The following is a 12,090-nucleotide window of genomic DNA, read 5'->3' on the forward strand; positions in this document are numbered from 1 at the left end:
CGACAGTACACAAGTGAAATGATTTACTCTGGACACTGCTCGGGCCCGAAAGTGGTCCCCTCTTGAAGGAATCCATGGTTGAGTGCATGAGGGGGGAGGGGGAATGGGGGAGGGGGGTGGCTCGGGGTTCAAGACGGATTCACAGGGAAGTGCTCCTGAAGTGAAGAAGAAGAAGAAGAAGACGACGGCACAGCCTCTGCCCAGAGTGTCAGACTGATTAGACGTGGTTGTATTTGTTCCTGCATAATCGGGGACGGACCGTCAGGCAAGTAACCGCCAGTCTTGCACTATCTGAGCAGAGAATATGGGTGGTCCAGAGTCCCTCAATATATCACTCCCTCCAAGTCAACTCCACTCGAGACACATGCCACCACACCATCCTACTGGTCGGTCCCTCCCTCCCTTGCGTGAGTACACCGGCGTCAAGACGTCCCGGCCGCTATCTTGGGACCCGCGATATTGCAAGAATACGCTAATCCGCGCTGATGTCTATGAGATGAACACCCACTAAGCCGTACTCCTCAGCGATGAAGGTGCGCAGACGCGATGGTCTTGTCGAGCTCAACCAACCCCCATTTAGCTTGCTGCAGCGGCGGGACTGTCCCAAGGAATTCACTATCAAGGCTGGTGGCCACCTTTCAGCTGGTGCCCCGAACACTTCTTAATAGAGGTGGTTGCCGCTCCCCTGGTTCAATTTGAAAGAAAAAAAGTGATACATCACATTTATCACACTTTGCGTTGATCCTTATATATCCCTCTCGCCACGATCTTGGCAACCATGAGCTGGGCCTATGAGTCTTACGAGGCAGTCAACGACTACAGATGGATGACCTGGCCTGATCAAGTCATCAATGACCACAATTATAACAGCCATAACAATGAATATCAGCACCAGCACCAGCACCTGTTTGGGCACACGAATTCCGAACAGGCGCCTGGCTACTTTGCAGCCAATCACTACGCATCGTACCGGTCCCTTCATCACTATCCTGCCCTAGATTCTGGACACATGAGGTCTAGCTTCAGCTCCGCTTCAACATCTCCCACTTCATCGTCAGGGAATAGCACGTACTCTGCACCGCCTGCTTGGCACTCGGGAGATCCAGCCTGCATGATATACCAGTCGGGGACCCCCAGCCCAGTAGATTGCTCTTCTCATGCAGCGTGGATGGAATCTCCGACTGCTGTTGATGAGCACGAAACTCTCACTTCGGACGACACACCACTTGCCCACGATTTCGCAGCACACCTTCCAGCTGATTTGGATTTCAAACTGACGCTGGAAAGCTGTACATCGAGAGCAGATCCCTCACACGACGACGAAGATCCCGACCTGCCCAAGCCTCGTCGCCAAGATCCCCGCTGGGATGGCGACGAGTACGCTGCAAGATGGGTCCGTGGCGAAGGCATTGCGCGCACAGGATTCTGTGGAATCTGCTCAACCTGGTACGTACCTCCTTCTACACAGCAACTTGTCCAATCCATTTCCCAAAATACTCATACTAACACCTCACGTTTTTTTCTGTCTTTTTGTACCCTCCAGGCACAAGCTCAAAGACTCCGCCTATTGGTACCACATGCACTACACACACGGCATCAGCTGCGCAACAGGAAAATTCTTCTCTGCTCCACGAGCCGGACGAAGTGCTCAGGGCGTAGTCGGCTACGATGCCCTCTGCAGCAACTGCGACCAATGGGTCTATGTCGGCCGTCTGGACCGCTGGCACACTCCTTACTTTCGCCATGCATACAAATGCCAGACCAGCAGCAGCAATCGGCCTCGTGTCTCCTCCCGATCATCTCGAAGTAGTGCCAATAAGAGCTCTTTTAATAGACCGGGCAACGCCGCCCTTAGGACATTGAGATCGCTATGACGAGAAAGAGAGAAAGAGGTCGAAAAGGAACTTTTTCATCTGCCTTTCTTGGAGATTCATCAAGCTTTTCCTTTGTGGGAATCCTATCCGAGCTGTTTTGCAAAGCGTTGATATCCTGAACGTGCTGCCTTTTTGGGGGGATGGGGGAACAAGGGTTGTTTGTACGGTACGAATGTTGAAGTTTGGTGCGAATCGAATGTTGAAGTTAGGAACGAATGTTGAAGTCTGGTGCGAATCGAATGTTGAAGTTTGGTGCGAATCAAATGTCGAAGTCTGGTGCGAATCGAATGTCGAAGTTTAGTGCGAATCGAATATTGAAGTTTTTTTAGTGGCCACCCCGGGGGGGGAAATATCTGTTGCTGTACTTTTTTCCTTTGTTTGGCCCACCACGACTTGAATGAGTTTTCGGTCCTCAGGTACCTACCTACCTACCTACCTACACAGTATTAATCAATCAATAAATCAATCAATCCATCCATTCATCTGTCCATTCATCTTCTTACCTACTTGAAACAGAGAACAAAAAGGACTTGATACTACCACTACCACCACCACCGAAGTAGTAGTTAGTAATACCTACCCCCTACTAACTACCACTCCAAAAGTCTCTTCACGTAGACACAAAAGGTCATTCTTACCTTTACTACCGGACATTTGCGTAAAAGATTGTTTTTGTCAGTTCTCTCTCTCTTTTCCTCCTCTCTCCCCCCCCCCTCTCGCCCACTTCTACCAAGAAGAAGAAGAAGAAGAAGAAGAAGAAGAAGAAGGAGAAGAAGAGGATTACACAAATAGTGCATTTCCCGCCTTCCTTCCTTATTATGACCATATACTACCATGGACTCACCTCCGGCGGCCAGGGCCCGAAACAGCTCTTACGTTTCAACGGGTTTGTTGGGGGTGCGTGGCAGCAGATTATCAACATCAGCTCAGCAACTGCTGTAGCTACCTAGGTCTTAAAATCGCATCCGTGGATTCATCTCCAAAGGTACATGTACGTACGTCTGAATAGAGCCCAGATATTTCAGACTAAGAGGAGCGCAATCACAGAAAACGTAAAAGACAAAACACCAGAATGATCGATACGGTTTGCAGGAAATCCTGGTGCTGTCTGCGCTACTTCCTCCCAGAGTGCGTACAAGAACGGGGCATACCTGGCTCATCCACTTGGCCACGGTCACCGAGGCCATTCTTAACCCATACAAATCGTACACTTCACCACTCCCCATCGCCTCTGTACGAAGCCTGTCAACTTATCCTGCCCTCTCCTTTAGTCTGGTGAAAAGTGTTTCCGCCTCGTTCAGTAATGCCGTGCACGCTGTCGCCATTCATTCCCGCAAGCAACTCTCCGGACTCGGCATATTGGGCAAGCCGGATTCACCTAATTCTTGGACCGAAGTCGTCCGTGGGCGATTTGCTTATCGTCTGCCAAACCTGCTACAGCATGCGTCAGTAGTGTCCGTGCAAGTATTGAGCAGAATACAATGGCTTACTTTTGCTTCTTCTCCGCAGGCTTCAAAATCTGGAACGAGCACAGCAGGGACTCGTCCACACTCATCATGGCGCCTGCATTGTCGAACTCGCCACAGTAGTTGGGCGCAGAGAATAGCGTCACCAGCTGGCGCTTCGAAAAGAATTCGTAGCCATCCTCAACGACCTGATGTGCGCGGCATATGAGATCCATGTCGTGTTTTTGCAAGAAGCGAGACACGACATCCGGTCCGAAGGTGAATGACACGCCACGATCGTTCTCCGACCAACCAGTGATGTCCTTGTCGGGATCAGACCACAGCAGATCGCATAGCAGACCGCAATCCGGAATCTGTTCGAAAGTCAGTTTGAGGGGGTACTCGACACTCCATGATCCTGGCACATACATCTGTTGGACGCATGACCCGGCGAATCTGCTCCATCGAGTTGAGGTCAGGACTCAGGCCACCATGCATGGTGAAGATTTTCTCGTCAATAATGGCTGCAATTGGCAAGCAATTGAAGCAATCCGTAAATGTCTTCCACAGCTTGATGTTGTAGCGCCTCTTGCACTCATCGTAGAAGCCATAGATGCGGTTGATGGACGCGCACTCGTGGTTGCCGCGCAGGATGAAAAAGTTCTCCGGGTACTTGATCTTGTATGCGAGGAGCAGGCAGATGGTCTCGAGGGACTGCTTGCCACGATCGACGTAATCGCCGAGGAAGAGGTAATTGGCCTCTGGGGGGAAGCCGCCGTACTCGAACAGGCGCAGCAGATCGTAGTATTGTCCGTGGATGTCACCGCAAATCTGCCCAGTTGTCAGCTCATTCTCCTCTAGACCGCAGTGCCATGTCACCAACCTTTATGGGCGCTTCCAGCTCGAGCAGTATAGGTTGCGAGATGAAAATCTCACGGGCTTTGGTGCACAAATATCTGATTTCGGTTTCCAACAGCTGCACCTGCTTGCCCGGACGGCTACCACGCACTTCCAGAAGTCGGTCGATGATGGAGTCCAAGTCCACGTCGTTTTGATCTGCCATTGTGGGCAGTTGGTGTGAGAGGAGCGGATAACGTTGAGGCGGAGCCTGCTCTCAGCCAGTCGTATTCGAAGCTCGGCAGGAAGGCGCAAGTGGCAAAGAGAACTGGGGAGAAGTCATCAGCTGGAATCTTTACTGGGCAGTGACAATGAGCGCTGCCCATGGTAGCCTGCTTCTGCGCGCACCGCTGCCAGGAATGCCTCAATGCACGTGACTGAGCAAAATACTGGTACGCGTCGTCCAATGCCGCGACGTGTCATGTGTAGGCTGCTTCAAAAGTGTAGTGCGAGTCCAATACCCATCGTCGTCACCCCTACGGTCGCCCCTGCCGTCGCCGTCGCCGCCATGTTGCTGTGCACAAAAGAAGAGTAGGAAGAAGGCGCGCTTACCGAAAGTGAGATGATGAGCGCAAAGGCTCGGGAACAGCAGGGTCTCTACTCTGCTCTGGAGACGGCTTCCAATATCCTGTGATGCCGGCGAGCGCGTGCAGGTGGTTTCTTCACCTCTAAGAAGCCGTGTGGATGGCCCGGACGGCGCGACGATGACGCTGCTGCAAGGCCTGCGGGTTCGCGTGTTCTGCTGACGGAGCGCAGGAGTAGAGCACTTGTGACTGCGGGGCGGTGCACTGTGGCTGTGAGGTGCGGGCGCGTCGCGATGGTGTTGTTGGGCGGACGGATGGTGGAAGTTCGAAGGTGCTGAGGCGGAAAGGCAAGGCGTTGATGTTTTCACCGCTCGCTTGGTGATGGGCGGGGCGCTCGATGTCAGCCGTCAACAGAGGTGCCACAAGAGCAGCGAAGCAGAGTCGTCCGGGGACAGAGAGGCAGCGAGGTGTATAATGGCGTCGGGGGCAATGGGCGCGGATGGGAGTGGTGGTGGTGGTTGTGGTGGTGATGGTGGTTGAGAATAACTTCTTCGTTTCAAGCTGCCAGCGTCCTGAGGGGAGGTCCGTCAGTCCCTTGGTCTGTACTCGTTTGGCTTGGCGCTAGAAGGGAACCTCCAGGGATGGACTGCTGCCCAATAATAGGCAGAGACGCGTGTTTTCGTACCACCACTCACTCCCTCGCCCACCGTAACTCTCCACGCTGATGACAGACTACATGTACTTCAATGCAATCCATAGGAGGGCGCGCCACCAACAAGTGCTCGTCCTCTACCTGTATACGACACGACCATCCGAGAATGGCATCTCTGCCCTCTCTCTCTCTCTCTCTACCTTTTACGCTGCCAGCCCAGCAGCAGACTGAACGACTCCAGTACTCAACCCGTGCCTGGCCTGGCTGCGGCCGCTACTGCGCGACCCGCTCGAACCACCTACATACTTACACACTACCTGACCCTACCCACTCCACTGACCACGTCTAGAAGCAGTCTCGAGCTTCGACTCCATCCATCCCACTGCCACCATCTCTCCCCTCGCGGCGCAGATCCCCGTTGCAGCCTGCTGCCACCATTCGTCTGCGAGTGCGAGTGACAAAAGCGACCAGTGGGCAGCTGGGCCGCCTCCCGTCCACGAACAATGGATGGACGTAATAGTTCTGATTTCGATCATCCACTGAGCAGCCCAGGAGCACATCTCATCAGTTTCGTGTGTTGATCACAAGCATCTTACCAATCATACTTCATCACCATCATCATCGTCACCACCACCATCACCATCATCACCATCATCAAATTCAAGAGTAACGACAAGCTTGCCGTGCGCACTCAACTTGCACGGTCTGCCGTCGATTTGCTGCTACGTACAGCCCGCTTCTTCCCACCTTGACGAGATCGGATGCACGGATGCAGCTGGCGTCGAGCTTGATCTCCGGCAGCATGCGGTCATATAGTATATGATGTGATCCCGCAATGCCGTCGACTTCGCTGCATCTTGGTTGCTTGGATCGTGGAGAAACATTCGTGTGCTCCGCGAGAATTCATTCATTATTCCACAGTACGGTACCTAATATCTTCAACAGATAGCCAGCAAACGCTCATCTCCCAAACGCCTCGCTATGGATGCATTCCAATCATACCACACAAGCACACAACTCGTCTCTATGTGCCTCTCCATGAGACACGCACGCTTCATCATCTACACAATCAGCAAGAAATGCCGCCCGAATGCAGGGACCCAATTTTTGCCGCAGAAATCCACTCCAAACCATTTTTCAAAAAAATAAACAGTAAAAAGAAAATAAACTGCATCATGAAAATGCGGCCTGTGAACATGCAAAATGTGCATCAGGGCTAGAATGTTGTGCAAGACACGCACGCTGCCGAGTGAAGATGGTTCAAAAACGCCGTCGCAGTGCAAAATTGATGTCAAAACAGGTCGTTGCAAACATGCTTTCGTCTTGCTCAGCCAAGCGTCCTGCCGCCGACACTGACACCTCTGCCAAGATCCGGTCGTGCTGGCGACGTTCGAGACGCTGGGCTGAAACTTCGATTCCTCATGCGGTCTTCGGTCAGCTTGTTCTCGTTGAAAGCGGACAGCCAATTGGGTCCAAAGTCATGCTTCAGTGCTTCCACCTTTTGACGGTACATTTCTGAGGACGGATCGAGCCCTTCTGGCGATCGCATGGGAGAGTGATCATCGTCAGACCAATCTCTGATTATCGGGGGCGGAGTTGGTGTCGTGAAGCCAGTGTCAAGCTTCGGCCGGACAGGGACTTTCATTTGAGGCAATTGTGTCGAGGGTGCAGTACGATACGGTGTCGCTTCTGGAGTTGACGGCTGATCACTCTCAGTGGTTGGAGTGTGTGGCATGGGAGGCAACTCCGTCAGGTCTGGAGGCTCGGCGGACACCGAGTCAGATTTCGATGGCGACTGCGGCTCGACACGCGCGGCCTCCAAAACCCTCCGACGTGGGGTTTTCTTTCTCCGCACCGTGGACGGAGGCCCCATGTCCGACCGAGACCGGCGGTGGCCCAAGTTGGCTGGAGGCTCTGGTATGGGTTCAAGTCCAGCATTGATAGGCACATCTACCACAGAGTGTAGCGGAGGCACCTCGTCCTCTTCCGGCGGAGGTTTGATGATTTGTTTGTTTGCCGGTTCAGGCGCACGATCAACAAGGTACTTCTTCTCATGGTACAAAGGTGCCATGGTGTCGATTGTCACATCCTGCGCATAGCCCGGCGCCAATCTGAACAGATTGAAGATAGTGATCCGATAACTGCTGTGAGTCCTCGTGAACGGATTCTTGATGACATACAAGTCTACGATATCTGGTATGTTGGTCAAGCGTGCCAATTCTGAAGGATCATGTAAGCGGTTATCGCGAAGGTCCACCCTCTCTAATGATAGCAGGCGCTCGATTCCAGCGAGGGAGAGCAACCTGTTCGATCGAAGATTGAGCGTGGTGATTGCTGGCAGTGGGTTTCTGGAAAGCGATCCCAGACTGTCAATCATACAGTGGCTCAGATTGAGCGCACGCAGGTGAGTGAGGCTTGCTAATGCTTCTGGAACTTCCGAGAACAGGTTGCCGGACAGGTCCAACGACTGCAACGTACTCGCTACCGGAGCGAGACTGCTGACGGTCAAATGTGTAAGTGAATTGTCAGCCAAACTCAGATGTCGCAGGAAGCGCCATTTGGACGATGGCAATATACCCATAGCTAACAGGTCGGAGGAGCTATGGCGCGGCGTCATCTCGTGTTGAGATGAGCCTGAGCTGCCTGAGTTTCTGCGCATGTTCGCAGTGCCTGGCCGCGTTGATCGAGGCTTGTTCATTGAAGTATGCCTCGAGGTCGCTGGCCGTGGGGGAGAGTTGCTCGGCGGCCTCGTTCCTGCAGCCTTGTTGCCTTCAGAAGAGCCGCCTCGGTCCAGTGCCAGGGCAGGACCAAGAGAAGGCCTCCGGCCAAACGTGAAAGGGGGAGTCGGCTGTGATACAGATGTGCCAAGCTCTGAGTAACGCTTCGGACTGGCTGAGAACCACGATTGCCCAGATGTCGATGGGGTGGTAGGTACCTGCGTCTTGGAAGACCGCTTGCGCCTCTTCTCGATATCGTCCAACACAATGTCTCGTAGCAGCTCTATGGGATCTTCCAGCATGGCATTCTTCACGGTAAGGCTTCGCACCTGTTCCGACAGTCTGTCCCAGCCATAGAACGATCTAAAGTCGAGATCACAGATTTCAAGAGAACTCACGTTCTTGAATACAAACAATGGCACAGCTGTGTCGAAGGGGAACTCCTCGTACCCAGCAATAGGGCGAGCTTTGTGATCTGGCGACAGCCGCAAGGCTGGGATTTTAGTGAAGCACGAGTACAAGTACTTGAGATCATCACGATGTTGCGCCTTCATTTTCTGCTCTTTTGCAGCGGCGTTATGCCCTGTGATGGTTGACCATACGGACGACATGCTTGACATGACACTCCGCACGCTCGACACCGACCTGAGTGAGTCCGCATCTGACTGCTTCCCCCGCAGCCTCGGCGGATGATTGAGAAACGACATGTAGCTCGAAGCTGGGGCGTCCATGTGTAGGTTTTCTAATCGTATTGACATGGCGCCAGGATCGATGTTCAGCTCCGACTCGAATATACTCAGCAGATAGTACAGGTGGTGGGGGGTGAGGACGAGCTTCGCGGGTTTGGGGTTGGTAGAGGTCGAGAAGGGGAGATACGAAGGGCGCGCCAGCGATTCGGACAGTGTCATTGTGTTTGAAGGTCCTGCGGAGGTCTGTGGACGCTCGACGGGGACCTGGTCCTTGCCATGCTTCGTCTTTTGGCGCTGCAACTGCAGCGCGTTCGCCAGTGCTCTTTCATGCGTTCGAACGAAGTATGCTAAGTTCTGTGTGGAGAGCTGTCAGTGAGGCCGTGCTTGGCGATAGGTATCATGCAAGGCGCCCGGCGTGCAAACATGGCTGTAGCGACGTACTCTTACGAAGAGCTGCCCATCCTCCGAGTCCATCGTTGTGCGTAGGTTTCATGGGCGGCGAAGAGCAACGAACCGACAACCAGAGTAGTAGGCGACGGCGACGACGGCGGCGGAGATGGTGCAAGCCGTGAGATATGCAGTCTGCCGAGTGGTGGTGGTTGCCGTATGACACGGTGCCTGCAGGCCGTGGTTCTCAGACAATTCGAGACCGCGCGCGCAACAGTACACGACGGCACAGGTGCAGCGCTGGTTATTGTTATTGTGCGAGACGACCAGATGCCTGCGCAGAGATCAGTACCAAGCAGTCGTTCCCCGTGCCGTGGTGCACCTGATAAGACGGCTGGAGGCAGGCCCCGTAGGCCCACGACCGCTGCGCAGCGCTGCGGTGCGGTGCGCTGCTGGTAGTGGAGGGTAGTCTCACCTTGGATGAGCGCCGAGCCAGAGTCACTTGATCATGGATGTGGACGAAGCAGTGCGCACGTCAGCCGCCAAATAGCGCCCAAAAAGACAAACAACACCACACCCGCGACCCTCTCTGCTGGATGCTGTTCTGCTTCTGCACTCAAAGCAAAGGCAGAGGCGCCTCCGAAGCAGCGAACAGTGGTAGAAACTCTATGGGATCAAGTGGCCGGGATGTGTCGCCGGCGTGATCGGTAGGCCACCCACTAGGCCCAATATTTTCCGGCCCTCATTCGCCAGGCTCGCCAGCTGCATGAAATCATCTTTGGCCAGCCGCTAAGCGCTTTGAGCTAGTCGGCCTCGTCGATGGGCTTCTCTGTGCTACCCCTCCGAACGTCCTCTCCGCCAGCCGGGTCTTCAACGAATGCAGCTCGCCAGAGTGAGCGGTGAAGGCGGAGGAGAGGCGACGGACATTCATTAAGCCTTAAGTTACTAGGTAAGTAATCATCATGGCTGGCGTTTGGCTTTGGTATTGTTGTCAATGTTGTGAGAGCATCGCGAGGCGCTCGCGACCCAACCGCCAAAGTCCCTGTCTGCCCCGCCGTGTATCATAGGTCTATGCGCCTAAGGAGATTACGACTGCGCTAGAGGCTGGTCGCGTTGTAGCGATGCTACGCCGCCAACGGTATGGACGTCCGTCCATTTAATTCTTCTCTAGACGCGACCCTCGAGGCGTCGCTAACAGCGGCCCACGAGCAGCGACATGATACTGTACATCCTGCCATGATATGCCACCAATGCACCATTCCGTCCGTAGTGTCTCCCGCCCGCGCACGACCATTCTCGTTATTCATGCAAGTGCAGGCAGCGGAACCCAGACATGCTGCCAGACCGTGCCTGTGCGCGCACGTGTGGCGTCAATCTATGAGCATATAGGTCATGCAGCTTACCGAGAAGATCTCCAGCTAGGGAGGTAGAGCAACATCATGATCACCCCACGTCCGTGTCTTAAGTAATGCACACCAGCAGAGGAATGCATAACAACCACGACCCTACCTTAGGTACCTACGAGAGGACTGTCTCAACCACCAGCATGTCTTCCACTTCCTCTTCGACTGCCGTGCAACATTACCTACCTTACTCACTGTTACAGCTGCCAGCGGCAGCACGAACTGTGCCTGACTGCCCGTCTCATAGCAGCCACGTCCAACGCCATTGCGTGAAAGCGTTACCTCCACCTAGGAGGTCTGGATGGAGATAGGTCCAGGTAGGTAGATTTGGAACGGTACAGTACATGGATCCAGGTTCATGCGGGCACCACCCACCACCCACCACCACCCACCATCGTCACGTCTATACACACCCATTGAAGCCTCGAGCCAATCCGCGCTCTACCAGCGCTCTTGGTTGTACTCCTAGACCGGCCGAAACACAGCAGATCTCCCGCGAGAGCTTCGTGATAATTCTACTGCGGCAGCCGCGCCCAGAAACCAATCAATGCTCCACGAGTCTGGCTTCATCTCTTGGTGTTGCACGGAAAGCCGCATTCTAGCACACCGCTGAAATCGCACTTCATTGGCAACTCTCACCAATCCTACCATACATCTGTTCTCAGAGGGCCCGCCACATGGAAGTTGTTTCTGGATGCTGCCGACATTATTTGCGCGTGTCGCCGTCGCGTACATCGCACTCATGACTGGATGACCCCGCTGTCGTGATCGGGGTATGTGCTAGATCTATTCGTACTGCACAGTGCTTCGATTATCCGAATCTTATCTCTGGCCATATAGTCGCAATGTTTAGCCGTATAGACCCCGGATACGAGATCATTGTGTACCGTATCGGCTTTGACTCTCTTGGCGGCGAGTTGTGGCTTGCTTCACCGAGTACCTTAAAAGGAAAGAACAACAACATCACGCCCAGCAGAGAGCGAAAAGAATCAATATACCTCATGACCAGCATCTATGCGCTCGCTTGTCGTACATTGAGGGTGGATTGGCAGACGTATCCTCAGCAGCACATACTAGTACTGCAGGCCTCGCCGCGCATGCGCTACATGCTCCATCCATGAAAAATCTTTGGTGAGTGTGTCAGGTGGTACACGAGCGAGCTCCGATATTTTCCTCGCCATTGTCCGGCATGATCGTGGTATGTTCAGACAATCGCTGATGACCACAGTCCACAGCGTAGACGGTCGGTTACTGAGTACATGTACCTTAGCTCATGAGTCAGTGGTGTTAGCAATCGTCTAGATACAGGTGGAGGTAGGTCAGAACAACACTTTCATGAACGAAGCATCTCGCATTCTCCGTGTCTCGATTTTGTATTTTCTTTTTCCGGCACTTGGTCTACAAGCAACAAGTGGCACTGCAAGCCTGAACTCAGCTTTGCTGAAGTATACTTGCTGTCAGGTCAACCCTGCAATGAGATGGAATGGACCGTCGAGCTGTGA

General features: G+C 53.6%; 5 protein-coding genes across 5 annotated transcripts; 2 read left to right on the plus strand and 3 right to left on the minus strand.

Moving 5' to 3' along the window:
- The first annotated feature begins 132 nt into the window (after window positions 1–132).
- Window positions 133–2,310, plus strand: SEPMUDRAFT_145972 (uncharacterized protein). The gene is made up of 2 exons (XM_016903377.1): window positions 133–1,446; window positions 1,544–2,310. The coding sequence occupies exons 1-2, from the start codon at window positions 779–781 to the stop codon at window positions 1,872–1,874; spliced, it is 999 nt and encodes a 332-aa protein (XP_016764959.1). The 5' UTR covers window positions 133–778; the 3' UTR covers window positions 1,875–2,310.
- A 458-nt stretch (window positions 2,311–2,768) lies between these two features.
- Window positions 2,769–5,263, minus strand: SEPMUDRAFT_145973 (serine/threonine phosphatase PP1). The gene is made up of 5 exons (XM_016903378.1): window positions 4,769–5,263; window positions 4,203–4,484; window positions 3,749–4,150; window positions 3,365–3,693; window positions 2,769–3,308 (listed from the first exon to the last, which is right to left on the minus strand). The coding sequence occupies exons 2-5, from the start codon at window positions 4,380–4,382 to the stop codon at window positions 3,290–3,292; spliced, it is 930 nt and encodes a 309-aa protein (XP_016764960.1). The 5' UTR covers window positions 4,383–4,484; window positions 4,769–5,263; the 3' UTR covers window positions 2,769–3,289.
- SEPMUDRAFT_104170 (uncharacterized protein) lies at window positions 4,885–6,196 on the minus strand (the record flags this gene model as incomplete). The annotated part of the gene is made up of 4 exons (XM_016900532.1): window positions 4,885–5,312; window positions 5,733–5,931; window positions 5,998–6,097; window positions 6,123–6,196. The coding sequence occupies 4 exons, from the start codon at window positions 6,194–6,196 to the stop codon at window positions 4,885–4,887; spliced, it is 801 nt and encodes a 266-aa protein (XP_016764961.1).
- On the minus strand, window positions 6,193–9,765 carry SEPMUDRAFT_145974 (uncharacterized protein). Its single transcript, XM_016903379.1, has 3 exons — window positions 9,661–9,765; window positions 9,240–9,519; window positions 6,193–9,152 (listed from the first exon to the last, which is right to left on the minus strand). Exons 2-3 carry the CDS (start codon window positions 9,270–9,272, stop codon window positions 6,720–6,722), a joined length of 2,466 nt encoding a protein of 821 aa, XP_016764962.1. The 5' UTR covers window positions 9,273–9,519; window positions 9,661–9,765; the 3' UTR covers window positions 6,193–6,719.
- Window positions 9,766–11,245: 1,480 nt separating this feature from the next.
- Window positions 11,246–11,803, plus strand: SEPMUDRAFT_145975 (uncharacterized protein). The gene has a single exon (XM_016903380.1). It carries the CDS (start codon window positions 11,434–11,436, stop codon window positions 11,707–11,709), a length of 276 nt encoding a protein of 91 aa, XP_016764963.1. The 5' UTR covers window positions 11,246–11,433; the 3' UTR covers window positions 11,710–11,803.
- The last annotated feature ends 287 nt before the right edge of the window (window positions 11,804–12,090 follow it).

Source organism: Sphaerulina musiva (assembly GCF_000320565.1).
Source record: "Sphaerulina musiva SO2202 unplaced genomic scaffold SEPMUscaffold_1, whole genome shotgun sequence".
Classification (NCBI taxonomy): Eukaryota; Fungi; Ascomycota; class Dothideomycetes; order Mycosphaerellales; family Mycosphaerellaceae; genus Sphaerulina; species Sphaerulina musiva.